Genomic DNA, 26941 nt, shown 5'->3' on the forward strand with positions numbered 1-26941 from the left:
ACCACTACTTATATTGAATATTTATAGGCAACTATATTAGATAGAAATGGCTTAATTAGTTCACTTACTCTGTCTTGCAACCCTAGAATAAAAGATTCTATAGGGAGATTATGGAAGAAATGCAATAATCTATTTGGGTAAAAAAAAAACAAACCATAATTTTATTTTTAGGAAATATCATCCCATTTACAATAGCATCAAAAACAATAAAATACTTAAGAGTAAATTTAACCAAGGAGGTGAAAGATCTCTACTCTGAAAGCTACAAGACATTGATGAAAGAAATTGAAGAAGACACAAATAAATGGAAAGGTATTCCATGTTCATGGGTTGGGAGAATTAATATGGTTAAAATGTTAATACTACCAAAAGCCATTTATAGATTCAGTACAATCCCTATCAAGATTCTAATGTCATTTTTTACAGAGGTAGAAAAAAAACACTAGTAAAATTTATATGAAGCCACAAAAGACCCCAAAAAGCCAAAGAAATTTTGAGAGAGAAGAACAAGGCAGGAGGCATCATACTTCCTGAGTTCAAGCTATACTATAAAGCTATATTAATCAAAACAGTATGATACTGACATAAAAACAGACAAATAGACCAACGGAACAGACTTGAAAACCCAAAAATAAACCCAAGCATATATGGTCAACTAATGTTTGACAAGGTAGCCAAGAATAGTCAACAGAGAAAAGGCATTCTCTTCAATAAATGGTGCTGGGATAATTAGATATTCACATGTAAAAGAATGAAACTGGACCCCTATCTTACTCTACTCACAAAAATTAACTTGAAATGCATTAAAAACTTAAATGTAAGACCTGCAACCATGAAACTCCTAGAAGAAAACGCAGGAATAAAGCTCCTTGACATGGGTCTTGGTAATAAGTTTTTGGATATGACACCCAAAGCATATGCAACAAAATAAAAAATAAACAAGTATGTCTATATCAAATTAAAAAGCTTCTGTACAGCCAAAGAAACCATCAATAAAGTGAAAAGATAACCTATGGAATGGGAAAAATTTTTTGCAAAACATGTATCTGATAAGGGGTTAATATCCAAAATATATTTAAAAACTCATATAACTCAATAGTAAAAAAACCCACTAACCTAATTTAAAAATGGACAACGGACCTGAATAAACATTTTTCCAAAGACAAAATTAAAAAGGCCAACAGGTACATGAAAATACACTCAACAACACTAGTCATTAGGGAAATGCAAATTAAAACCACAATGTTAAGTTGTTAAAATAATCACCTCACACCTGTTAGAACAGCCATCATGGAAAAGATAAGAGACAACAAATGCTGGCATGGATGTGGAGAAAAGGGAACCCTTGTGCAATGTTGGTGGAATTGTAAATTGGTGCAGTGATTATGGAAAGTAGTATGGAGGATCCTCAAAAAATTAAAAATAGAACTACCATATGATCTAGCAACTCCACTTCTGGGAATATATTCAAAGGAAATGAAAACACTAACTCAAAAAGGTATCTGCAACCCTATGTTCATAGCAGCTTTATTTACAAAGTGTCAATTGATGGATAAATGAATAAAGAAGTTGTGAGATATATACAGTGGAATATTGTTTAGTCATAAAAAATGAGGAAATCTTGCCATTTGCAACAAGGATGGAACTTAGTGGCACTATGCTAAGTGAAATAAGTCAAAGAAAGACAAATAATGTATGATCTCACTTACATGTGTAATCTAAAAACAAAACAAAATAAAACAGAAATTAACTAACAGAAAAAACAGATTAGACGTTGGGTACCAGAGGCAGAGGGTAGTGGGAGGGAGAATTGGAGGAAGGTGGTTAAAAGTTACAAACTTCCAGTTATAAGGTAAATAAGTACTAGGGATACAATGTACATGATGATGACTAGAGCTAAGACTGTTGAATAATATATAGGAAAGTTAAGAGAGTAAATCCTAGCATTCTCATCACAAGGGGAAATATTTCTTTTTCTTCTTTTCTTTTCATTTTCTCTATACGAGATGATGGATGCTAACTGAACCTACTCTAGCAGTCATTTCACAATATATGTAAATCAAACCACCATGCTGTACATCTTAAGCTTATACAGTGACATACGTCAATTATTTCAGAATAAAACTGGGAAAAAGTCATCTTGATAAGATACTTTACAAATGAAATAACTAATTATTTAAATAAACAAATATAGGGCTTCCCTGGTGGCGCAGTGGTTGAGAGTCTGCCTGCTGATGCAGGGGACACGGGTTCATGCCCCAGTTCGGGAAGATCCCACACGCCGCAGAGCGGCTGGGCCCATGAGCCATGGCTGCTGAGCCTGCGCGTCCGGAGCCTGTGCTCCGCAACAGGAGAGGCCACAACAGTGAGAGGCCCGCGTACCGCAAAAAATAAATAAATAAACAAATATACATTGTATTACATTTAAAGAATAACAAGTATACCACAAGAGAGCCTGTAAAATGAAAACAAATATATTTGCAAATTTTAGAAATAATTTATTGACTTGCCTCCATCTTGGGTAATAACTGGTAACGCCAAGCTATTTTCATCTTAATGTTAGATTCTGTTTTATGATTACATATGTCTTCATCACATTCTTTTTTACAATTATCATCAAGTAATGGTGCAGGAAGTTCCTAAGAAAACAGAATGACATATTACTGAGCAACTGTGGTAAAAAAAAAAAAAGTGAAAATTTTCTTAAATCATAATATTAGCAATACTAGAACTTTCCAATGTATTAAAAATTGACACCTTCAAATTGATTCAAGCATAAAATCATGACAATATAGATATTTCTAAAGCAGAGAAAGAGGGTTTACATAATATTAAATGTGAAGTTTAAATTTTTACCAGTCAACTAGAATTTAAAGAAAATACTCAAATTTTTATACTAGCAAAAATCAAATGCTATTGCAAGAGGCTATGATCATTAGAAAAATTTATACACTTCAAGCAAAGTCTAGAATTAGCACTTATGTATTACATGTAATTATTGTTATGTTTGCCACAAGGTAAAAATAAAGCATGTGCGTAATCTGTTTACTGGTTTGTAATTCTAGAATTCAAAAAACTCATTCACCGAAATAATGGGTGAAGTAACAACTAAGAATAAAGACATTTATTTTGCCCATATCACATATTAGTTTTGCACCTGCAAGCCTATGATCTTCTTTTAAAAATGAAAATAGAATTTAAAATCTCTGATTAAATGAAGAGACATTGAATTCCAATTTTTCTTTTCTTTCTTGGAAGCTGACCTACTACTTAGTGACCTACTGAGTGGCTACAAGAAAACATATAGAAACATGGTTTTGTGAAGAGGTACTATAGATATAATCCAAAGAAAAAGGTACACATGTTTTTTGCAGAAGGAAAGCACCAGCAATAATTTTGTTTTTTATTAGCTAGAATCATAAAGATAATGTGGGGCATTTGGATAGTAAACATAATCTTGTGCCACGTCATAAATTAGTCCAAGTTGCGACTTTTACTTTTCAGGATCAAATTTACTTATGCTTAGAATCATGTCAACTAATCACCTAGAAATACAGTAACCATCATATATCTTAGTCTCCTCCTAAAAGATCTCAAAGTGGATTCACTCTATAATATATGCCACTATTAGAAACCAGTTGTATCATTAAAACTCTGAATACATCATTCCTAGCAAAGCATTAATCTCTTACAAAATATAAAGTAACTTATTTTTCCAATGGAAACAAATATTTGTGAGGCATATAGTTCAACCCAACACAGCAGTTATGAATTTGAATTCTGCATCCAGACTGTTTAGATTCAAATCTTGACTTTACATTAGAGTTGTGTCTGTGGTTACGCTGACCACTAGTAGCACCTCTATATGTCTCCACTGATTAACGGAAAAAATGTAGATAATAGTATTTACTTCATTGGTTTGTTGTAAGTAATAAATGAGTTAAAAATGTAAATGCAGAGAATGGTACCTGCCACATGTTAAGCATTCAATAAAAGTTCGATTATGAGAAATCAGTCAAATAATTGTCTTAACTATTACTCAGAGCTGCACATTTTTTATTGCCAATATTAGGCAATGTTTAGTATAAATATTTGTGTTAACTTTTTTGCAATCTCAGGAACACTTACTAATAGTTTTAACAAAGGTCATCCAAAACTGAACAACAAAAACATTAAAAAATTTTTTTGCAAAAGAGATGGAATGTATATTTTTAAAATGTATACCACACTTTCTTTCATTGATTAAACTATATCAGTTTTGAATAGAAATGTTCTAACATTAAGGTGTATAGTATTAAAGAACTAGACCTAAAATATTAGAGACCTCATTAATATGGCTAACATATGTAAACAAAAAACAGGTAAGCATTTCCTTATATATCTTATTAAATATGTCATCTACTCCTAGGGCGGACATTTCACTATTTTAAAAACTGTTACAAGTAAGGTGAAAATTATAATGATTCTAATTTTAGTATTGATAAAACAGATGCTTATTTCCTAAAGCTAAGGATGAAAATGTTCAAAATATGTATAGAAAGTACACTCTAGTGACATCCATCTAAAGGTTATATATATAAGGTTTATAAGATTATATATATATAAAGGTTTTCATATATATAAATAATAAATATATATATACATGTATATAGATATGTATTTTTAATTGACATAAAATTCACATAAAACAAAATTCATCATTTTAAGCATTTTAAAGTGTACAGTTCAGTGATTTTTAGTATATTCAGAGTTATGCAAACATTACCACTTTCTACTTTCAGAACATTTTCATCACTCCCAAAAGAAACCGCATACTCATTAAGCAGTCACTCCCCATTCCCCCTTCTCCTAGTCCCTGGCAATCATTAATCTACTTTCTGTCCCTATGGTTTAGTCTATTCTGGACATTTCATATAAACAGAATTATATAACACATGGCCTTTTGTGTCTGCTTTCTTTCACTTAGCATGGTGTTTTCAAGGTTCATCTATGTTGTAGCATGTATGACTACTTCATTCTGTTTTATGACTGAATAATATTCCATTGTATGGATATGTCACATTTGTTTATCCATTCATCAACTGGTAGACATTTGGATTGTTCCCACTTTTTGGCTATTAAGACTAAAGTGGCTATGAATATTCATGCATGAGTTTTTCTGTGAACATATATTTCCAATTCTCTTGGGTACATACCTAGGAGAAGAATTGCTGGGTCACAGGGGAGCTCTGTTCAACTTTTTGAGGAACTACAAAAATGTTTTCCACAGTGGCTGCACCATTTCATATTCCTACCAACGATGTTTGCAGGTTCCAATTTTTTTCACATCCTCTCTAACACTTTTTCTTTCTTTTTTTTTAAAATATCTATCCTAGGGCTTCCCTGGTGGCGCAGTGGTTGAGAGTCCGCCTGCCGATGCAGGGGACACGGGTTCGTGCCCCGGTCCGGGAAGATCCCACATGCCGCTGAGCGGCTGGGCCCGTGAGCCATGGCCGCGGAGCCTGTGCTCCGCAACAGAAGAGGCCACAACAGTGAGAGGCCCGTGTACTGCAAAAAAATAAATAAATAAAAAAATAAAATAAAATAAAATAAAATAAAATAGCTATCCTAGTGGGTATGAAGTGTTATCTCATTGTGGTTTTGATTTGCATTTCACTAATGACTAATGATGTTGAGTATCTTTTCATGTGCTAGTCTTGGTCATTTGTATATCTTCCTTGGAAATATGTCTATATGTCCTTTGCCCATTTTTTAATTGGGTTGTTTATGTTGATGAGTTGTGATAGTTCTTTATTTATTCTGGGTATTAGACCCTTATCATGTACATGATTTACAGATATTTTCTCACATTCTATGATTAAACTTTTTTACTTTCTCAGCAGTGTCTTTTTTTTTAACGTTTTTATTGGAGTATAATTGCTTTACAATGGTATGTTAATTTCTGCTTTATAACAAAGTGAATCAGTTATACATACACATATATCTCCATATCTCTTCCCTTTTGCGTCTCCCTCCCTCCCACCCTCCCTATCCCACCCTTCTAGCTGGTCACAAAGCACGGAGCTGATCTCCCTGTGCTATGCAACTGCTTCCCACTAGCTATCTATTTTACATTTGGTAGTATATATATGTCCATATACACACTACCACTCTCTCACTTTGTCCCAGCTTACACTTCCCCCTCCCTGTGTCCTCAAGTCCATTCTCTAGTAGGTCTGTGTCTTTATTCCCATCTTGCCCCTAGGTTCTTCATGACTATTTATTTATTTTTAAGATTCCATATATATGTGTTATCAGCAGTGTCTTCTGATGTAAAAACTTTAATTTTGATGAAGCCCAATTTATTGGTTTTTTTTCTTTTGTTGCTTTTACTTTTGGTGTTATATTTAAGAAACTGTTGCCTAATCCAAGATCAAAGAAAACAAAGGTCAAAGAAAACCTTTGTTTTCTTCTAAGAGTTTTAGATTTAGCACTTCTAGACAGAAAAATAGAAAATACAGCAGAGGAAAATATCAAAGAAAGAACCTAAGAGAAATTTCCAGAAGTGAAAATTATGACATTTTAGATTTAAAATCCTATGGAGTACTCAAACTGTGAATGAAAATAGACCTACATCAAAGCACATAATTCTGACATTTTAGAACAAGAGGGGCAAAAGAAAAATATCTGAAAAGCTTCCAGGGGTTGGGTGGGGACAGGTCAGGAATATGAATGGCATCAAACTTTGCAAACGCCAACACTGGACTTTACAGAGGGAAGTTATTTCTAGCCTAGTGTTCTATAGTCAACCAAACTAATGTAAAATTTTCAGACGTACAAAATTTAAAAAAAACTAACTTTATCATCTCACACTTACCCTCTACTTCCATTCATTCTCAAAGGCAACTGTTAGGATGAAGAAGGGAAGCACCAGAATAACAGCTATGTAGACAGCCTACAGAGCAAGCAATCCATTTGGAAGAAGATGGAGAAGTCTAGGGAGATGATGCTTAAACACATTAAGGGGGAGTTTTAGGGCTTTAGTGGAAAGTTTGGAGATGAACTAATAATTGATACAGTTGAAAAAAATGAGGCAATGATTAACTTCAGAAAAAATAATTGGTGTACCAAAAAAGGGGATACACATATAATATAGAATGTTAAATACTGTAATGAATAAATTGACACAACGTAAACAATGAATAACTGACTTGACCAGGGAGGACAACTTAAATATACTGAAAGGAGAAACAGAGACATAAAGAGAATGTGTGATATTAAATGAGAACTAAATCTTCATATTTTATCTATAAATAGACACAAAAACTTAAAAAACAAAAAGCAATACAGAAATAATAAGGCAAATAAGTGCCATAAGAAAGAGCTGATGGTGGTCTATGCACACCCCACCAACCCCAAACTCATTTTTATATCAATATTAAAAGGAACACCTCCCACCAATGTTAGGCATTTCAAAAAAATTTATTTTGCAGTATTGAGTGAGTTATGGAGTCTCAAAGGGCCGATTAGGTGTACTATCTTTCTTCTAAGGAAAAACAGCTTAAATATTTGTTATTCCATGAAGTAGTGTGTTTGTATTAAAACCATCAGATTAGAAGAGTGATTGGTGCTTGAGACAAAGAAAGCTCTTTTGGGAATATCCATATATGATGATGACTATCCAATCCAAGAGACCCTCTCTGAAGTGAAGTTGCAACATTAAAGGAAAGAAATGAAATAGAGGAAAGAGCAGTCTACCCTACTCCCCCCATCTCTCCTCTTCCATTTAATTAACTACAGATGTTTCTTCCTTGCAAACTGAATGTCCATATTGCATTTACTACAAAATTCAACACAACAAAAAGCATGTGACTTTGTATCATTGCTAGCATTGCCAGCATTATTCCTAGTGTTTTAGAAGCCTCAACTTAAAAAAAAATCTATATAAAAATTCTTCATGTCTTTATTTAAATAAAAAAGCCTTCTCAGGGGCTTCCCTGGTGGCTCAGTGGTTGAGAGTCCGCCTGCCGATGTAGGGGACATGGGTTCGTGCCCTGGTCCGGGAAGATCCCACATGCCGCGGAGCGGCTGCTGAGCCTGTGCGTCTGGAGCCTGTGCTCCGCAACGGGAGAGGCCACAGCAGTGGGAGGCCCGCATACCGCAAAAAAAAAAAAAAAAAAAAAAGCCTTCTCAAATTTCAGTGATTCCACTGTGAGATGCTTAAGGGTAGGGACTATGTCTTAGTCTCTTTTCATCATTAACACCTGCTATGGACTGAATGTTTATGTCCTTGCAAATTCTTATGTTGAAACTCTAACCCTTTAATATTATAGTATTTGGAGATAAAGCCTTTAGGGAATTAAGGTTAAATGAGGTAATAAGGATGGGGCCATGATCCAATAGGATTAGTGTCTTTATAAGAAGAGACACTAGAGATCAAGCACTCTCTCTCTCCCCACACACGCAAAAAGGAGCAGTCATGTGAGCACACAGTGAAAAGGTGGACAGCTACAAGTCAGAAAAAGAGCTATCACTAGAAACTGAATCAGCATGCACCTTAATCTTGGACTTCCCACCCTCAAGAACTGTGAAAAAATAAATTTCTGTGGTTTAAGCCACCCAGTGTCTGATATTTTGTTATGGTAGCCCAAGGTGATGGGGATTTTGGTATTGAAAAGTGGTATGCTGCTGTATCAAATACGTAAAAATAGAAATGTGGCTTTGGAACTGGGTAACGGATACAGGCTGATGAGTTTTGAGGTACATGCTACAATTATGGATGTTAAGTGTGATTCTGTTGAAGTTTCATAAGGAAATGAGGAACATATTATTCGAAACTGGGGAAAGGTGATCCTTGTTATGAAGTGGCAAAAAACTTGGCTGAACTGTCTTCTACTGTTTTGTGGAAGGTACAACTTGTGAGTGATGAAACTGAATATTTAGCTGAGGAGATTTCTAAGCAAATTTCTGAACAGCTTGGTTCCTCCTGAATGCTTATAGTAAAATACAAAAGGAAAGAGATAAATTAAAGAAACTGATAAGCAAAAAGGAACGAGAACTTGAAGATTTGAAAAATTTTCAACCTATCAATATTGCAAAACATAAGAAAGCTTGTTCTTAAAGTACACTAAGGGTTTGGCTGAATAATCATTTGATAAAGAGATCATGGGTACAACTCTTAGGCTTAATCAGCTATCTCACAGAAGCCAGGAACAGAGATGAGATTATACCAGTAGAGAGGCGGCCAGTTTGAACTAAAGGGACTACAGAAGGCAAGATGGTATTAAGGAATTCTTTGACTTTACAGGACAAGATCACAGAGCTATTTGGTTTCAAACATGCGCTATCCTTCAGGAAAAGGGACTTCCCTGGCAGTCCAGAGGTTAAGTCTTCACCTCCCAATGCAGAGGGTGCGGGTTCGATCCCTGGTTGGGGAGCTAAGATCCCACATGCCTCGCGGCCAAAAACAGCAAAACATAAAACAGAAGCAATATTGTAACAAATTCAATAAAGACTTTTAAAATGGTCCACATCAAAAAAACTTAAAAAAAAAGAAAGAAAAGAGAATAAGGACCCCAAAACTGATTCAGAGATCATCAAGGCTGCCACTCCCACCACAGGTCTGAAGTGTACAGGCCTGAGGGATAAGGCTGCCCCCACCTCAGTTTAAAAGAGTGCCCCACCCAGCTGAAGAGGCATGATGTTGCTACCCCAGTGGGCCTAGAGGGCAGAGGATTGAACCAAAGAGACTTATTCTTGGGCCTTAAGAGCTAATGAAATTTGCTTTGTTAAATTTCAGACTTGCTTGGGATCCATCATCCATTCCTTCTTTCTGATTTCTCCCTTGTATTTGGAATGTTTCTCCTATGCCTGTCCCACCACTGTATTATGGAAGCACATAACTTGCCTGGTTTCACAGGTTCACTATTGGTTTTTGGGTTGGACTTAATGTATTTTGCATGCGAAAAGAACATGTATTTTAGGGGGGACACAACATTCAGTCCATAACAGTGTCTTGGCATACAATAAGCATTCAATAAACGTTTGAGGGTAAAATAAATGATTGCTAACAAATTTCTGTTTCCAATCATTCTGCAATTTCTGGACCTAGATTTTTAACTGCCTTCTGAATATTCTACCTGAATGTTCGACTGCATGTCAAACTCAAAGTACATAATAAGTCAGGTTATTGTCTTTCATTCTTCTTTTCTCCCCTTCTCTCAGCTCTGCCTCCTCCTTACTTTCTCTACAATTATTTCCTCAGTCACTGAAGACTAGTTAATTCCCTCTCCTGGCTCACGGCAGCATGCATCCATAGACCTCTCAGTTAACCCTTAAATATCTCAGAAAGAAGATATGATTATACTTTGAACGTTCTTTCATACTATTCTCTTACAAAGTGGACAATGTGTGCATGAGAATTGTTAAAATAAAATTCAAAAAATGGTCACACCAAATGTTAAAAAGAAAGCAGGCAACTGGAATTCTTATACACAGCTGGTGAGAATGCAAAATTGCACAGGTACTTTAGAGCAGTCTGGAAATTTCTCTAAAAAGTGAACACTTTCAATATGATCCAGCCATTATCTTCTTAGGTATTTGCTAAAGAGAAATAAAAACATGTCCATACAAAGACATGTACGTGGATGTTCACACAACTTCATTTAATAGTCAAAAGTGGAAACCCAAATGTCCATCAACTGGTAAATGGCTAAAAAAATCAGTTAAAGAAAGAAACTCTACTGATATATGTATAGGAATATGGTTAATCTAAAAAGCATTATGTTAAGTGAAAGAAGCCAGATACAAAATATTATATACTGCATGATTCCACATATGTAAAATTCTACAAAAAGCAAACTATAAAGATGGTAAGCAGATTAGAGGTTACTAGGGGCCAAGAAATAGATTAGCATTAGATATCTCAGCAACACTGGATTTTAAAAGACAAGGAAAAAATGTCTTCAAAATACGAGGAAATCTGATATTAAATATAGAATTCTCCATCCAGGAAAACTGCCTATTAACCATAAGTGCAAAATACTTTTTAAAAGGTATATAGTGTTTCAAAAGCTTACCTACCACAAACGTTTTCTGAAAAAATTATTTGAAGATATAATTCAGCAGTATAAAAAAGGAATAAAGAGATAGAAAGTGTAAAAATAAAAAATTGTAACACTTTTTAATACAATGAAGACATATATATTGTTTATAAAGCATAAAATTTTTTTAATGTATTTTATTTTATATAATTGTTAGATGGCTGTCATAAAAAAGATAAGAGATAACAAGTTTTGGAAAGGATGTGGAGAAAAGGGAACCCTGGTACACTGTTGGTGGAAATGTAAATTGGTGCAGCCACTATGGAAAACGGTATGGAAGTTCCTCAAAAAATTAAATATAGAACTACTATATGATCCAGCAATTTCACTTCTGGGTATATATTTGAAGGAAATGAAATCATTATATCAAAGCGATATCTGTAGCCACATGTCACTGTAGCATTTTTTATAATAGTCAAGACATAGAAACAACTTAAGTAGCCATCAACAGATGAAGAAAATGTTTAATATATAGAATATTATTCAGCCATAAAAAAAAATGAAAGGAAATCCTCCCATTTGTGACAACATGATGGACTTGAGGGCATCATGCTAAGTGAAATAAGTCAGATGAAGAAAGATAAATGCCATATGAGCTCATTTATATGTGGGATCTAAAAAATCTGACCTCATAAAAATAGAGAATAGATTGGTGGTTGCCAGAAGCAGGGAAATGGGCAATGGTGGTCACAAGGTACAAACTTCCAGTTATAAGATAAATAATTTCTGTACATGATAAAGGTACAGCAATGGTGACTATAGCTAACAGTACTGTATTGTATATTCGACAGTTGCTGAGACAGTAGATCTTAAAAGTCCTCATCACAAGAAAAAAATTGTAACTGTGAGGTGATGGATGTTAACTAAACTTATTGTGGTAGTTATTCCACAATATATACATATATCCAAACATTATGTTGTACACCTTAAAATAATATGTTATATGTCAACTACATCTCAATGAAACTGGTGGGGAAAAAGACTTGCTGCGAAGAGAATAAAAAGCAGAACAAGAAAGTTAAGGACTAAACATGAAGAAAAGGAAGGAACTAAAAATGTGACATGATACTGAGGAATGGAGGGAATGTAAGAAATGAAATCCATTTTCCTGTTCTCTTCAAGTGAAAATGAATGATTAGATATACCAAGAAATGACATTTTTGGGAAAAAAATATTCTGGTACTTTTGTCTCCTAATATTCAGAAATTTCTGTAAGAGTTTGCATTCAACATGTTGTTATATTTATAAGCCCTAAAATTTTTGAAGTATGCCATCACCTACCCTGCTCACGGTGAATCATTGACCCTATCAGAGATGACCACTGTATCTGTAATCTCTACCATTTGTTGCAATGCCTGTATCTAATCAAACAAAAAATTTAATTGATGTTTTGATAAAATGTCTATTTTGAGAGAATGCTAAGAATAAGCTCTTTAATAATCAACTATTATAGCCATCAATCACAGATCAGCATCCTCCCTCATACTTTCGAAAATCACCCCGTCTTGATTTCTAACCCAGTATCCTTGTTTCCTAAGAGGAAGAACATACATCAGATTTTTTGTTCTTTTCTGCAATGAGGTGCTTACAGTTCACATACATTTGGTAATAAGGATCATAAATAAATAAAAATAAAAAGCAGGCATCATAAGTTCCCCACAGAAGATAGGATGGCAAGTATAAAGTGTCTGTCTCTCTTTTAATCAAATACACCAAGTTAGAAAATTAACAAGAATAAAGAAATTGGCAATACCTTTGGACAAAAACAACTATTTGACTTTTTAAAAAAGCTATATGAAAGGAAATTATTACAAACTTTCAATACCAAAGTATACTCCAGTATTTTTTTTATTCTTTTCACCAGAAACACTTATCCTTATCCATAAGATGCTGTAGATATATTTCTTCCCTTTTCAACTCATGTCATTCTGTGCTTACTGCTTTATTATTTTGTGGTCTTTGTTTTGGCAGATGCACAAGCAAAATCTGATTCCAACAGTTTGACCCTTCTCACTTTTTATGTTCTCTAGGGCATAATAAAACCCAAGATACAATCCCTCAGCAGTTAATGAAGCTTAACCTCCCACCCTCTTAATCACCAATGCATTACACCAACCATGGGCATCATATTCCTCTCTAAGCTATTTTACAATTCAGCAGAAGTACTACTGAGCTATTATGTAGCAACATAATCCATGCAGCATGAGAAATCCTTCTTAAAAATAAAATCTTTTGATCCTTGCAGGTTTCGGTAACTGTATAATTAATACTACTTAAGCATTATGCATGTATCGGTAAGTATATTATATTGTATCACTAAGTATATTACTTTGTTGATTTATGGGGGTTTTTGGAGGGAATACTTATTTTCTGAAAGTTGGAAAGAGAAACAAATCCAAAGATATTACTGATTATCATAATTTGAATACAAACATGTCCAAATATTTAACCTGAATATTGATTCAGTAAAGGTATGTTCTCCACATTATCTTCATTTAACTGTTCAAAAGTATGGGGCGAGGAGTGACTTTAATTGTTAAAAGCATTCAGAAATGTAGACTGCAGGGAGTAAGTTAGAAGGTCCTGGGGTGTAGTTGATGTTACATGTTTTTAAAACTCAGAGATTTTAAGATTAGTAATGAGTGAATTATCTTGTTTCAAACCAAATGCAGTACAGATTAGGGGACATCTTAGTACAATTTCAGATATTTTTTCTTGAATATAAAGATAGAAAAATTACTGCTATTACAAGAAGGATGGTGAAAAACACTTTCACATCAGCATACAAAAAGTATTTTAACTAAACTCTCAAGTTAAGCTACTGACAAAACTGATGCTTGTAATTTGGCAAGCAAATCACATTTCTCCTTAAAATGTAAACCAGAAATGTGCTGAGAAAGCTGGAAAAACCTCTCTTTCAATTCTCCTGACTAAGATAGAGGGAAGGAGCAGGATACATGAAGGAAAGGAAATGGAAGTCTGTACTAGAAGTATTCAGAAATGAAGAGAAAGAGTTGCACTAAGTTTAATAATAATATCTTCAATTAAATGCAAATATAATTTAATTATTTTAAAACATTACATTCTAAACCATCACATTTTTAAGAGCACCAGTCACAGAAGGATCTCAAAGCAATTTTGACGTGTATTAACCTCTGAGTTCTACTGCAATCTAGTAGTGAGAATGGGAAGATGAGGTACAGGCAAATTTACATTCCTTATCTAGGTCCTAGCAATATGCCTGCTAATACCATAAACAGCACTCCTAGTCTTGACCAAAGCAGCCACAGGTTTCAGTACTGTCTATTGATGGCATTGACTTAAAAGGAGTTTAAGGGGAAATGCACTGAGTGTCTTGGCATTCTGATATTAGCTTCTGTAATTATTTTCTCACATATATTAAAAAACTCAAAACTGTCAAGCTGTTAAGAACAAGTCTCTATGAGGTCTATATTAATTTTATCAATTTTCCTCAATAGATCAACTTAGATACAGAATTTATGATTTTATAAATCAAAACATAAGAGCTATATTACATATTCCTTCAAAACAGTCTCTTTACTTCAAATTGACTTCTTAAGAAGAAAGCTGAAAATAAAAATACCATGTTTTTACTTATAGAGAGGCAAGAATGCACTGTTGGAATCTGTTAATACTTTTATCCATAAAAATTGGAGTTTTCCTTTCTAGGTTTTTTTTACAAAGTAAAGTTCTTATATTCAATGCTGTCAATGTTTAATCTGGCTCTGACTGCACAACCAATAAAATTCATACTCAGAGAGATAATACAAGTTAAAGTGAAGAGAGCTACTAACTAGGTAACTACTATTGTTAAAAATGTGAACTTCTGTGTGTGTATATGTATTATGTATGTGTGTGTATACATACACACACGTATATGTGTATATATGTATATTTTTATATATATTATGTTCCTAGTTATAGAAAGAATAGTGAATGGTGAACAATGTCCTTATAATAGGACATATCTTGATTACAAAACATTTTGTGAATTGTTTTAAAAAGTAGACTAAACTTTCCACTTACTCACTGGTATTAACAGGTTTAGTTATTAGTGAGATCGTATGTAATAACTCCTTTTAGTTAATGTTTACTGTATAAGGGTGTATATTAACCTGTTTTAAGAAAATATGACATATGAAAATCTACATTAAGCAAACAAGTTATGCAATAATAAGTTATAAAAGGATTCTTATGCTGGCAAAGAATTCCTACAAAATTCCTTTAAGTATTAAGTCTCTTTATTGAATATAAACTAATTTCTAAAAACTGCTGTAACTAAAACATTTCTAAATATAATTATTTTAAAAGTTGAGAAAGTGACAATAATCTTATAATTATTTACTAAATCTTTACATTGTTGGAAAAGAAGTATTCTAAAGTTTCATGGATATCTATTGTCAAAGAAATCTCAATTAGGAATGAAATCAGGCATTACCTTCATTTAAGGGGTCCTGATCAGTTAAATTCCTAACTCAGGAGCACACAACAAGTGACTGGTTTTATTTGTTTGATGTGATTTTTTTTTTTTTTCCAGAATAAACCCAGCTTATGGAAAGTGTCACAAACAAAAATCCTTAGGGTATTGTGGGGTACTAAATGAAACTGGGTATCACTTTATTTTTATTAAATTTGAAAACTATTTTCTGTAGTACATTTGGTGTTAGTAGAATAGAACTCATTCTTTTTGTTCATTGACTACTGAGAAGTAGAGGTAACTGGGTAAAAGCATAAAATAGGTTTTCTTTAATTCTATAGCACCCTGTATGTTACAGTCTGTTTTAAGAGATGCAAGGTAAGATCAATATCTCTGATATTGATATGCAAGGTAAGATCAATATCTCTGATCTGAAACTTCATAGTTTCAGATCTGTTTTCTACTTCCAATTTAAGTCTTCATTTTAATGCTCTCTACCATGTTTCTGAAATCTAGCACAGACTTTCAGACTCACATGTATGCACACACAAATTGTAGTGAGACTATTTTACAAAAACAATAAGCACGTTTCAAATGCCTCTGATTTTGTTAATATACCATAATGTGAAAAGATGGATGTGAGGAACTAAGGCCCTTTTCTGCAACTGCCTGTCAGTTTCTGGTGAACAAAAAAAACTTAAATTAGAAAAGAAACACTGAAAGAATCATCCCAACACTAGCTGGAGAAATAGCCCTATATTTTGGGGGTTTTCAACGGTAGAGTTATCCTTTTGTACATAATAAATCTTCACAGACTGTCTATTTAATTTATGATCCTTGATAGCATACAGCCTTTCTCCTTCCATGGTATCCTTTAATGTTTCATTAAATGGGACAACATGTTCATTTGGGAGGCTGATTTTCTTTTAGTTTGAATGGCTCTGGTTTTCAAATTTTGAAGTCATTTATCCACCCCCAAAAGGATTGAATACTTTCTCTTCTGAATACTTTTTCAGAAAAAGTATTCAAAAGAAAAATGAGCCCTATTTCTAATATTCCCAATGCTGACTTTATGTGGCTTCTTTTCCAAGAATGATAAAACTAATAATAGTTCTAAGATTTAAACATTTCTTTTGCCTATAGCAAATCCATCAAGTATTCACAACCATTCATTTTTTTATGGGTTCAAAATAAAATTTTTAAAGTAAATGTGAGGGCTGGAATAGGTGTTTTAAGATTTTGAAAGCAAAACTCCAGATATTTCATTTTTAATTTGGAGCTCCGGAATAAGGTAGGCAGGCTATCATCCCTATCTTAATATGAAAGGTTAAGTGACTTGTGCAAGGTCCTGTAGCTAGTTAAGCAGCAACACAGAAATTAAAATCTAAGCTCAGATTTGAAGTATTTTTTCATCTTCTTAAGGATAAATATCCTATTACACAGTGTGGCATTTTGCTATATAACTTAGGCTACTTTTCTGCAAGCAAAATTCCTTTCTTTTGTTGACTGATGTACAAACATCAATGCCAAATGTGTGTTTATTTTAGTGTTATATCAAAAATTTCTCATTAGGTAGTGACAGAGAGGTGGGTTTATTTTCTTTTATATTTTTTATCTTATCTTTCATTTCCTTGTTGGAAAATAAGGCACATACCATCTTTTAAAAGCTGCCTACAAATGTAGGTCACTGGAAACAGTACTGAGCTTTTGCATGTTTTTTCTTAGTCTTTTTAATTTGCCAAAGAAACTTGAACTGTGGCTGCCAGGGGAGAACTCAGAATTTTAAATAAGCTCTCACAAGTAGCTAGGGAGGGAAAAAAAGAGGGGAACCCTAGGGTCAAACAGCAAATTTCTGGCTCAACTAGCACTGAAAAGCTTATAGATAGCCTGATAATTTTCTGAACAAATGAAATGTTGACAAAGAAGTGAAGGGAACATATTCTGATTATAGCTCTGCCTTCAAAGACCTTTTAATATTTGTATTTATATTATGGACAAAAGATACACAGTGATAAAATAGTTTTGATAGGATATACATTAAATATTATACAGGCTAGAAAAAGTAAAAATTTGTGGGAAAATGTGTAATGTATAAGGTGTTGAGTATGCATAAAGCTTGCAAAGTGGAATATAGAAGGGCCAGAAATAATTTTTAATTATTTATAGCGTGTTATATTACTTTTGTTCTGAATCATAAAACTACAACTTTGGAGATGAACATAATTTTAAAAATGTTCAATGATATATTTGGCCAACCAAGGGATGTTTCTTTAACTTCATTTTTATAGCTGTTTCAATTTTTGTCACTTAAAAAAAACATGGGCTGGATCTGAGACATTTTTGCATTCTGTGTACTCAGAAAGACCAGACTGTACTTACTACAGTGTACTAAGAGCAAACTGACCACTCACTAGATTTCTAATTCTTGTTCCATGATCAGTAAATAACAGATGCATGGCAAACAGACTTAATCTTGACACCAAACTGACAGAAGGAAAAGAAACGTTTTTAACAGTAACTCAAACTTTACATTGTTAGCAAGTAATACCGCTTTATCTAACTCTAAATCAATATCTCTGACCTCAATTAAAACCAAGGAATCAAATAAAGGAAAAGATACAAGATACAGTGAATAAGATCTTAACAAATGAGTTCAATATTTGGGTAAAAGGCTGATATTTTGGGATTTAAAATAATGCTTTCAAATTATTAAGATACACTTTTAACTTTTACTTATGGATTTAAAGTCTGTGAAAAAGAATTCTGAAGATGTTAGACTAAATATTCATACTTCATTATTTTGTTACCAAGTATCTTATTACTATATTAATTTATCAAATATCATATGGTTTATTTTCAATGAACTGAAACTCATTCCAGGACATAGATTATTGTAAAGTAATTCATTTTCAATATGAAAGATTTTCTCAATAGTAAATATGGGAAATTTCACCATAATTGATTTTTAAATTTGAACTATTTATTTACCAATATGTTTGATATTAAAAAATATTATATGCTATAATCCTTTAATAAACATCAAGTAGTTGGGACACCCCTGCTGGCAACCAGGTACCTATCCTGGGGACACACTAAAAAATACAACTTTGAAGCTCCTTAAAAGCATTCTAACCTCCCACTTTGTTTTAACTGTGGTTGATGTTAGTGCATAGTGTATATAACAGGTAACTCAAAAAGTTAATGCAACAAGTCAAGAATTAACCCTTTGCTCTAGATATTAGATATCTCTTCCTGAATGAATATTACCTACCTGGCATGTCATCACTAAAAAATATTCAAATTAAGTTTTTGAAACTGACTTTAGCATATTATGAAACAGCATTTAAATTTACTTCTGAAATTTTACTTTCTTTAATTCTATATGTATTAACACATACCATCATATTGTTAAAAATTATGAAAAGGATATAAATAATAGAGAAATCTTAGCATTTTCAAGTTCTTAAGAAATGTTTGGGTGTGCATGTATGTACATAATTTTTCATTTCATAAAAAAATCAGCTGATCTACTGATAAATGTTTAAATATTTTAACATTAAAATGTAATTTTGCTATATTAGAAAACATTCCATAGAAAGTTTTCATAGAGAATACCCATCACTATATTTGAGATGATCAAGAAAATTCTTTTAGATAAAAAAGTTAACTGAAAAATACTTACCATAGTGTTTTTAAAAGCTTTAACAACATCATGTATATTGTTCTATAGGATTTTCTAAGGGGTGTAACTTCTCAGCGTTACATCTTTAATGCTGACTTCCTGAAGCTCTGACTACAGTAGGCATGAATGTTTCCAAAGGATGATGGATAAATTGCTGGGTGGTTATATAATATATTTTAGGCAGCTGATGGGCTTTTTATCCTTTACTTGTCTTTTAGTTATACACAGTTTTAAGATAATTATGGTCTATAAGATTGTCTTTTCCCTTTTCTTGTACCAGCAATATTTGCCTTGGTTATAGGCTCCAGAAATCTCCAATCATATACATCATAAAATTAAAACTAAGCAATTATAGCATTTTCTCCCTACATTGTATCTCTAAACACTGTTAATGCCTTGGGTTTTGGTCACTCATTTTTGGGCTGTTTGATACAAATGAGTCTTCAGTATAACTCTGAGCTGGGCACACTGAAATCCCAACTGAACATTATGTAGAAAGTACATAATATATATACCTACTCTTATAGGTGCAGAAATTCTACTTCTCTATATTAGTATTCAATATCTCACTTTAAACTACAAAAATATTTTGTTCATTTTTCTCAGAGATGTTAAAAACTTTGTCTATATACTGGTATTATGAAGAATATACATAACTGAAATTTTTATCAGCCATAATTTTCTCATCCAGTCTGTTTTAAATGTGTGAACACTAAACATTAAACATATTGTGTATATTAAAAACAATACTTTTTGTACTTCCTTATAGAAAAATGAGAATGGCATATTATTCTTTTAAGTCAAATATTGTTATACTGTTACATATTAAACATGTAAGGAATATAAGATGATAAGATTAAGAATTTAAGAAACATTGCTTTCTTAACTGGCTGAATCCTTCTACATTCTCATTAGCCAGTAGCTTTGCATGGGATTCAAACAATTCTCCACAGTCACTTTGATCAACCTCAGGAAATTTTGCATCTTTAGCAAATTTTGAAATTGTTTTGCATTATACTCAAGAATATTCAACATATGGCTAACAGGAACAGACCAACTCACAAATCTAATGATGAAAAAATACACTAGTGTTACATGTGAGGGATGTGGGCAGAGGGGCAAAATTTTTAGGAGGGCAGCCCAAAATTTATAGGAGGGCTATTTGTATGTTTTGGCAAATTTGGTTTTCCAATGCAACCTTGTAACTTCTGGGACTTAGATCCTGAGAATGTGCAAAACAAAGATCCTCGTATATAATCCTGGGACATTAACTACAATATGTAAAGAGCTCGTACAGAGCAATGAGAAAAAAAATGGACAGAGACAAAAACCTACTATGAAAAACAAGGAAGAAATGCAGAAGGCTAACAACCATAGGGGAAAATATTCTGCTTTGCTGTAAACAAAGAAACGTGCAACAAAGCAGTATTTCCCCATCAAATGAACGTTCTTAAAATTATTTTTTAAAAAAAGAAAAAGAAACATTACTGATGAGTGAAGATTCTATTAACCCAAAAACTAGATATATCTTCAGAGTAGAGGTGCATGAAATACAAGAACATAATCAAAATTAAAATAGCTTAAAAATGAATCACTAAATAAGTTTTATAATGTAGGGAAATGTTGTGTGTACATGTTATTTAGCATATACAACCTATAACAATTTCATTACTCATCTATACAAGTGATTTTAGTTAAAAGCAAATAATGGCATTAAAATCAAAGAAGATAAATTTTTCCTGAGGATCACACACTCAAATTTATAATTAATTTAATATTTAACTTCATTGAGTACCTTATTGATAAATATTCAATTGTCATATAAAGCAAACTTGCTATTCAAATAAAAACAACTTGTTCTAGGTTACTCATTATAAATAGAAGAATGAGATAACTTTAAAAATGCAGCATCGGGCTTCCCTGGTGGCACAGTGGTTGAGAGTCTGCCTGCCGATGTAGGAGACACGGGTTCGTGCCCTGGTCCGGGAAGATCCCACATGCCGCCGAGCGGCTGGGTCCGTGAGCCATGGCTGCTGAGCCTGCGTGTCCGGAGCCTGTGCTCCACAACGGGAGAGGCCACAACAGTGAGAGGCCCGCGTACCGCAAAAAAAAAAAAAACAGCATAAAATCTGCAATGTTATATTAAGTAAATCTAATACTTAAGACGATTAGGTTTTTGTGGAGTAATTATAATGTCTTTGATAATACATTCTAAGTGCACAAGATAAAGTAAAATATATTTGATGACACTAGAATACATTCTTCAGTTAAAAACACCTATGCTAGGCTAGAGCAAGAGAAACTTTTAAGACATTAAAAATAAATGGTCATACCATTTTAACATTTATTTCCCTTGAAATGTAAGATGAATTTAAGTTCCAGGAGATTAATTAGCATGTTGTTATAAACTGCATCTCAGTAATAGTGAAAATTCAAATATGGGAAAGCCAAGTAAAATATCTGTCAACACTGAAACTAACAGTACTTCTTATAAAGAAAAAATTCCAGAGATATATCAATCACTGAGAATTTATTTCAAATAATCATCTTTAAAATATTATTTAACATAACAGAAAATTATCACTCATGGTTTTTCTTCTAATAAGACAGTCTGCATTTACATGGAATGTGACATTACAGAGGAATAATTTTCATAAAAGAAATTTTAAGTCTAATATGCTGATTTAATTCTTTTGCCTGAGATAACCTTCATTTAAATATTTTAAAGAGCAGCAGTAACTTAAAAGTTATTCCTACATTTTTGAAATCTAAACAGAATATACTTTTTTTTCATATTGATGTGAATAAATGATAGTTAGCATTATCATGCTAGAATGCTAGAATAGGTTAGTGTATATTGGGGGTGACTAAATACAGGTTCACTGGGCTACATCAATATATGGATTGAATCATATATGGGCATATGGTAGTCTAAACTTAGAAAAGCTTATCTGGATCAGGTAAGATGACTTGTTTCCATCTCTTTTAACTGTCAGAAACTGGGAGTCTTTAAACCTGGGGTAAATGAAGACTTTGAAAGAGGTACATGATCATGAGAGTTTTAAGGAAATCAATTCTTTGATCTTCAACTTTAACAAATACTCTAGTGAAAAATGACCTCCTAGAGAATGTGCCAGTGATAGAAGTGCAAGTTCCCCTTTGCCAATCCCCTTTCAAATCAACCTTTCTCACTTCACGAGTGAAAGGTTTACTTCTCATTGTCCCAGGAGTAAACATCTCTGCAGTACCAAACAAAAAGACAACCTAAAATATCTATTTGGTATAGAAAATGTGAATGTTCTAATGACTGGGGAAATTATCCTTTTTTCTTTGTTTTCAGCAAAATTTTAGGTGGGCCTAATAGACTAGACAAATAATTTAAAGTAATTTATGTTGATAGACATCGTGTGATTTCTTTTTGTGTATTACTCAGAAAAAGTGAAAAAATAATTTGAGGGAGATTACAATAACACAACTCTCTCTATTTACTTAACTATGAACAGCTCACATCTGCAAAAGTAAAAAATATGAATAGAGTTGATGCTGAATCCCATCCCATTCTAGCAATATTCACACAATTATATGTCCTAATGAAGCAATGTAGTGTGAACATTTTTATGTCTATTGATACACTGTATGCAACAATAATTGTAATGGCGACTGAAATAAAAAGAAATGTGTTTAACACTTAAAGTCTTTTGAGACAAAAAGTTTAAAATAAATTTAAATATGAAGTTATAGAAAAACTATCATAAGGTTATTAATAAAAATGTTGAACATAAAATGTACTACATTCTGACAAAACTCCATGAGGAGTGAGTGGAATAGAAAATATGAATTCAAGGAAAAAACGATTGATGTAAAATTTCCAGTTGTTAAAGAAGAGCTTGCTTATGTAGATACTTCTAAAAATAATGATACTGACATCAAATTGCTATTATTTAGATTGAGTTGGATACACTTACAAGACTGACATAAAAGTCTTCAACTAAAACAGGCAATATTTACAATAACATCTTTGCAACTAAATAATCTCATAATGAAAATTTTTACATAACTTAGTATACAAGACAATACATAATTAAAAAAATATTTTTAGAAGTATGAGTGCAAAAAAGGTGGGAAGATCACTGTACTTTACTATCTGGAAAACTGGCCAAGATATAGGATGTGAGTGATAATTGTTCAATGTAGGTTAATAAATAAATGTGAAATGCCTTCTTTGGTTTTAAATATAATCTTTGTATTTTCAGTAAAATTGAATTAGTCAGAGTTCTCTAGAGAAATTGTATGAACAGGATGTGTGTCTGTGTGTGTGTGTATACACACACACACACATATACATATATATATGTACACATATACATACCTCTTCCTGTAATAAAATTTACTATAAGGAATTGGCTCATATGATTATGGAGGCTGACAAGTCCCCAGATATGCACAGCAAGCTAGTTGGAAACTCAGGAGAGCTGATGGTGTAGTTTTTGTCCAAATGGAAAACTAATGGTGTAATTCTGATCCAAAGGATAGCAGACTCGTGACTCAGGAAGAGCTGATGTTTCAGTTTGAATCCGAGAGCAAGAAAAAGTTGATGTCCAAGTTCAAAAGCAGTCCAGTAGGAAGAATTCTTTCTTATATGGGGGAGGGTTAGCCATTTTGTTCTATTTAGACCTTCAACTGACTGGATGAGGCCCACCCACATTAGAGAGGGCAATCTGCTTTACTCAGTCTACCGAATTAAATGTTAATTTCATCCAAAAATACCCTCACAGAAACACTCAGAATAATGTCTGATCAAATTTCTGGGCACCCTGTGGCTTGGTTAAATTGACACATAGAATTAACTATCAGAAGTCCACCCCTTGCTTACTTGGCACCCATACATATCTCCTTAAACCATACTTGGCTCCAGATGAAGACAATAACGAGGTTGTAATTCCACATTCCTAACTCTGTCACCTAAGATTGTCTTATCCTGGGCTCCTCCTCCCTGCACTATGGCCTGGACACTTTGTATGCAGGAAGCTAGGGAAGTTATAGGATTTACCTTGCTTATTTTGCATAACTCAGGAATCACTGTCCTTTACTGTGTGATGATCAAAGTTTTGAAGACAGTTGTTTCATATATTTTGTCCTGTTTTTTAGTTGTTTCAGGCATGATGACTAGTCTGGTCCTTATTAATCTACTTTGGTCATAAGGACAAATTTAATAAGAGTCTATGTTTTTTGATTCTAGTTTTATATTTTTCTACTACATTATAAAACTGCTCTATGAATAAAGGTTTGCAGAATCTAATTACTTGCATATATGACTAGCTATTTTAAGAAACCCTGATGAAAAGATAATATTTCTTTTATAATTTTAAAATCCTTCACATAATCCAAAGAAGGACATGTAAAGTACACTGAAATTTTTTTAGTACTAACTTGTACAGATCAAGGTACCTAAGAAAGGCATCAGGGATTAGTTTTCAAATAAAAAAATGTAGTTCTCTAAGGCAAAATGTGGAAGTATACTATAGGCTTTAACATCAGTTACCTAGGTTGGAGGAGGGAAGAAGGAAAAATAAAACACTTTATTTAAAAAAGCATATATAGGGCTTCCCTGGTGGCGCAGTGGTTGAGAGTCCGCCTGCCGATGCAGGGGACACGGGTTCGTGGCCTGGTCCGGGAAGATCCCACATGCCGCAGAGCGGCTAGGCCCGTGAGCCATGGCCACTGACCCTGCGCGTCTGGAGCCTGTGCTCCACAACGGAAGAGGCCACAATAGTGAGGCCCACGTACCGCAAAAAAAAAAAGCATATATAGGTCTTCCTGCCTATGGCTTGGCGAACATTTCCTATATGGCTATAAAGATGTCTAATAAAAAATCTTAGGCTCGGTATGTTGTGGAATGGGCTGTGAAGAACCTATATAGCTTCTTTACAACAATAATTTTGGCCTTTACTCCACTGCTTCTAGCAAGTACAGTACTGTTCAGAAACTGTCCAAAATGATTAAGGCCAGGGAAAAGGAACAAAAGAAAAAACAAAAACATCAAGAAAATATTACAAAAGATTAATAGCAGAAATAAGAATAAAGGAAAACAGGTTCTTCAACCAGAAGGAAATCATTTGGAAAATTATACAAAGGTTTTCTTTTTGGACTTTTTAAAATTTAATAAACAAAGTCTGACCCATATGAAAGAATCATGTTAGTTTTGACCTCAGTATTATAGTAATTTTTATGTGTGGGTGTAGAAATTTGTTGGTGTCTGTTGATAGTTATTGTAAATTAGTATTTATTATTCTACAAATTTTTTATAAATGACTTAGTCATTTGTCATTTTGCAAACTACACAGTGAAAACACTCTCAGAGAAAATGATTTTAGATTATGAATTCTAATCAAATAATGGCTTAAAAGTGAGTTCCTGTTCTGTACAAAGAAATTAAGAATTCTAAAAGTCAGAATTGTCTTCTCTGAGGTGAAAAATATGCTTTGGCATAAAAAAGATATACTATTTCAAGCACATATTTTAGTATTATTGCTTATTTCTTGGAAGGGGATACTCTCTGGAATTCTCAAAACAAAATAACTTTAATAAATGAGTACTTCTAATTTCTCTATCTTTCTTCTGACTTACACCTTTGGAATACTGGTAATATAATATCTGACAATATTCTGCAGTTGTTTTTCTTTACCTAGATTTTTTAATAGCTTATAAAGTGCTCATATCATTACTTAATAGTAATTTTGTTTATTGTCAGTTTTAAATAGCTTATTAATATTTCCTCACTGTGACATAAATTTTAGTTTAAAAAACTGTCCAAGAACTAATTTTAAAATGCGATTATGTATTCAAATAAATTTGATAATTCTCTTTAAGAGAAAAGAATATGTGTGTGGTCCCATTAATGTATTTAAATATAGTTTGTACATATACAAATCTTATTTACATATATATAAACAATATTTTTTGTGAAATATTCAAAATGCAATATTGAATTAGTATACTCTATACCTGTAAAATGTCAGCAGGGTCTTCTTTTGCAGATGCAACTAACAAAGTATGTCCAGTGACAATTCCTTCTGCCAGGAAATACTTGAAGAGCAAAGGAGAATAAATATTATATTTATCCTCTTCTGTAAGAAAGAAAAAAAATTATAGTCAGAATCCTACCATATACTAGGATATTTATGGTAGGATGTTTTTATATTCTTTTCTCCTTAAAACAAGTCTATGAGGTGGGGCAATAACTATGTCTTCCTAAGGTACAGTTAGATAGGCTAAAATACTTATCTAGATAGTCAATGGGAAGTAGGTACTTTTAATAGAGTCTTTCTGATTCCAAAATCATTCGCCATCTACTACACCACCTCTGATATCCATAAAATTTAGAAGGTTATGTATGATTATATTAAAAAATCAGAGATTTGGTTTTTTCTTTACTAAGATTTTCTCAGGTACTGCACCTCTAAAATGGCTATATTCCCTACCAACCAGTTGTAAACTCAGACCTCATTACTTTCATGTCACAAGAATTAAACACTTAGTGTTAGATTTGTGGTTACCAGAGGTGGAGAGTAGGGGTAGGGGGAATTGGATGAAGGCAGTCAAAAGTTTCAAACTTCTACTTATAAGATAAATAAGTACTGGGGATGTAATTTACAACATGATAAATAAAATCAACACTGCTGTATGTTATATATGAAAATTGCTAAGAGCATAAATCCTATGAGTTCTCATTACAAGGAA

At 33.0% G+C, this 26941-nt stretch overlaps 1 protein-coding gene across 3 annotated transcripts in view; it reads right to left on the bottom strand.

Moving 5' to 3' along the window:
* The window catches only part of ELP4 (elongator acetyltransferase complex subunit 4), a 246888-nt gene that overhangs the window by 183043 nt on the left and 36904 nt on the right, over window positions 1–26941 (bottom strand). For 2 of the 3 annotated variants that reach the window (XM_060159466.1, XM_060159467.1), the window contains exons 3-4: window positions 26207–26328; window positions 2511–2639 (exon numbers count right to left, since the gene is read on the bottom strand). In XM_060159466.1, coding sequence (XP_060015449.1) covers window positions 2511–2639; window positions 26207–26328 — 251 coding nt within the window. The remainder of the gene's footprint in view (window positions 1–2510; window positions 2640–26206; window positions 26329–26941) is intronic. The other variant, XM_060159468.1, reaches the window with a different exon arrangement.

This window comes from Lagenorhynchus albirostris, chromosome 9, assembly GCF_949774975.1.
Source record: "Lagenorhynchus albirostris chromosome 9, mLagAlb1.1, whole genome shotgun sequence".
NCBI lineage: Eukaryota > Metazoa > Chordata > Mammalia > Artiodactyla > Delphinidae > Lagenorhynchus > Lagenorhynchus albirostris.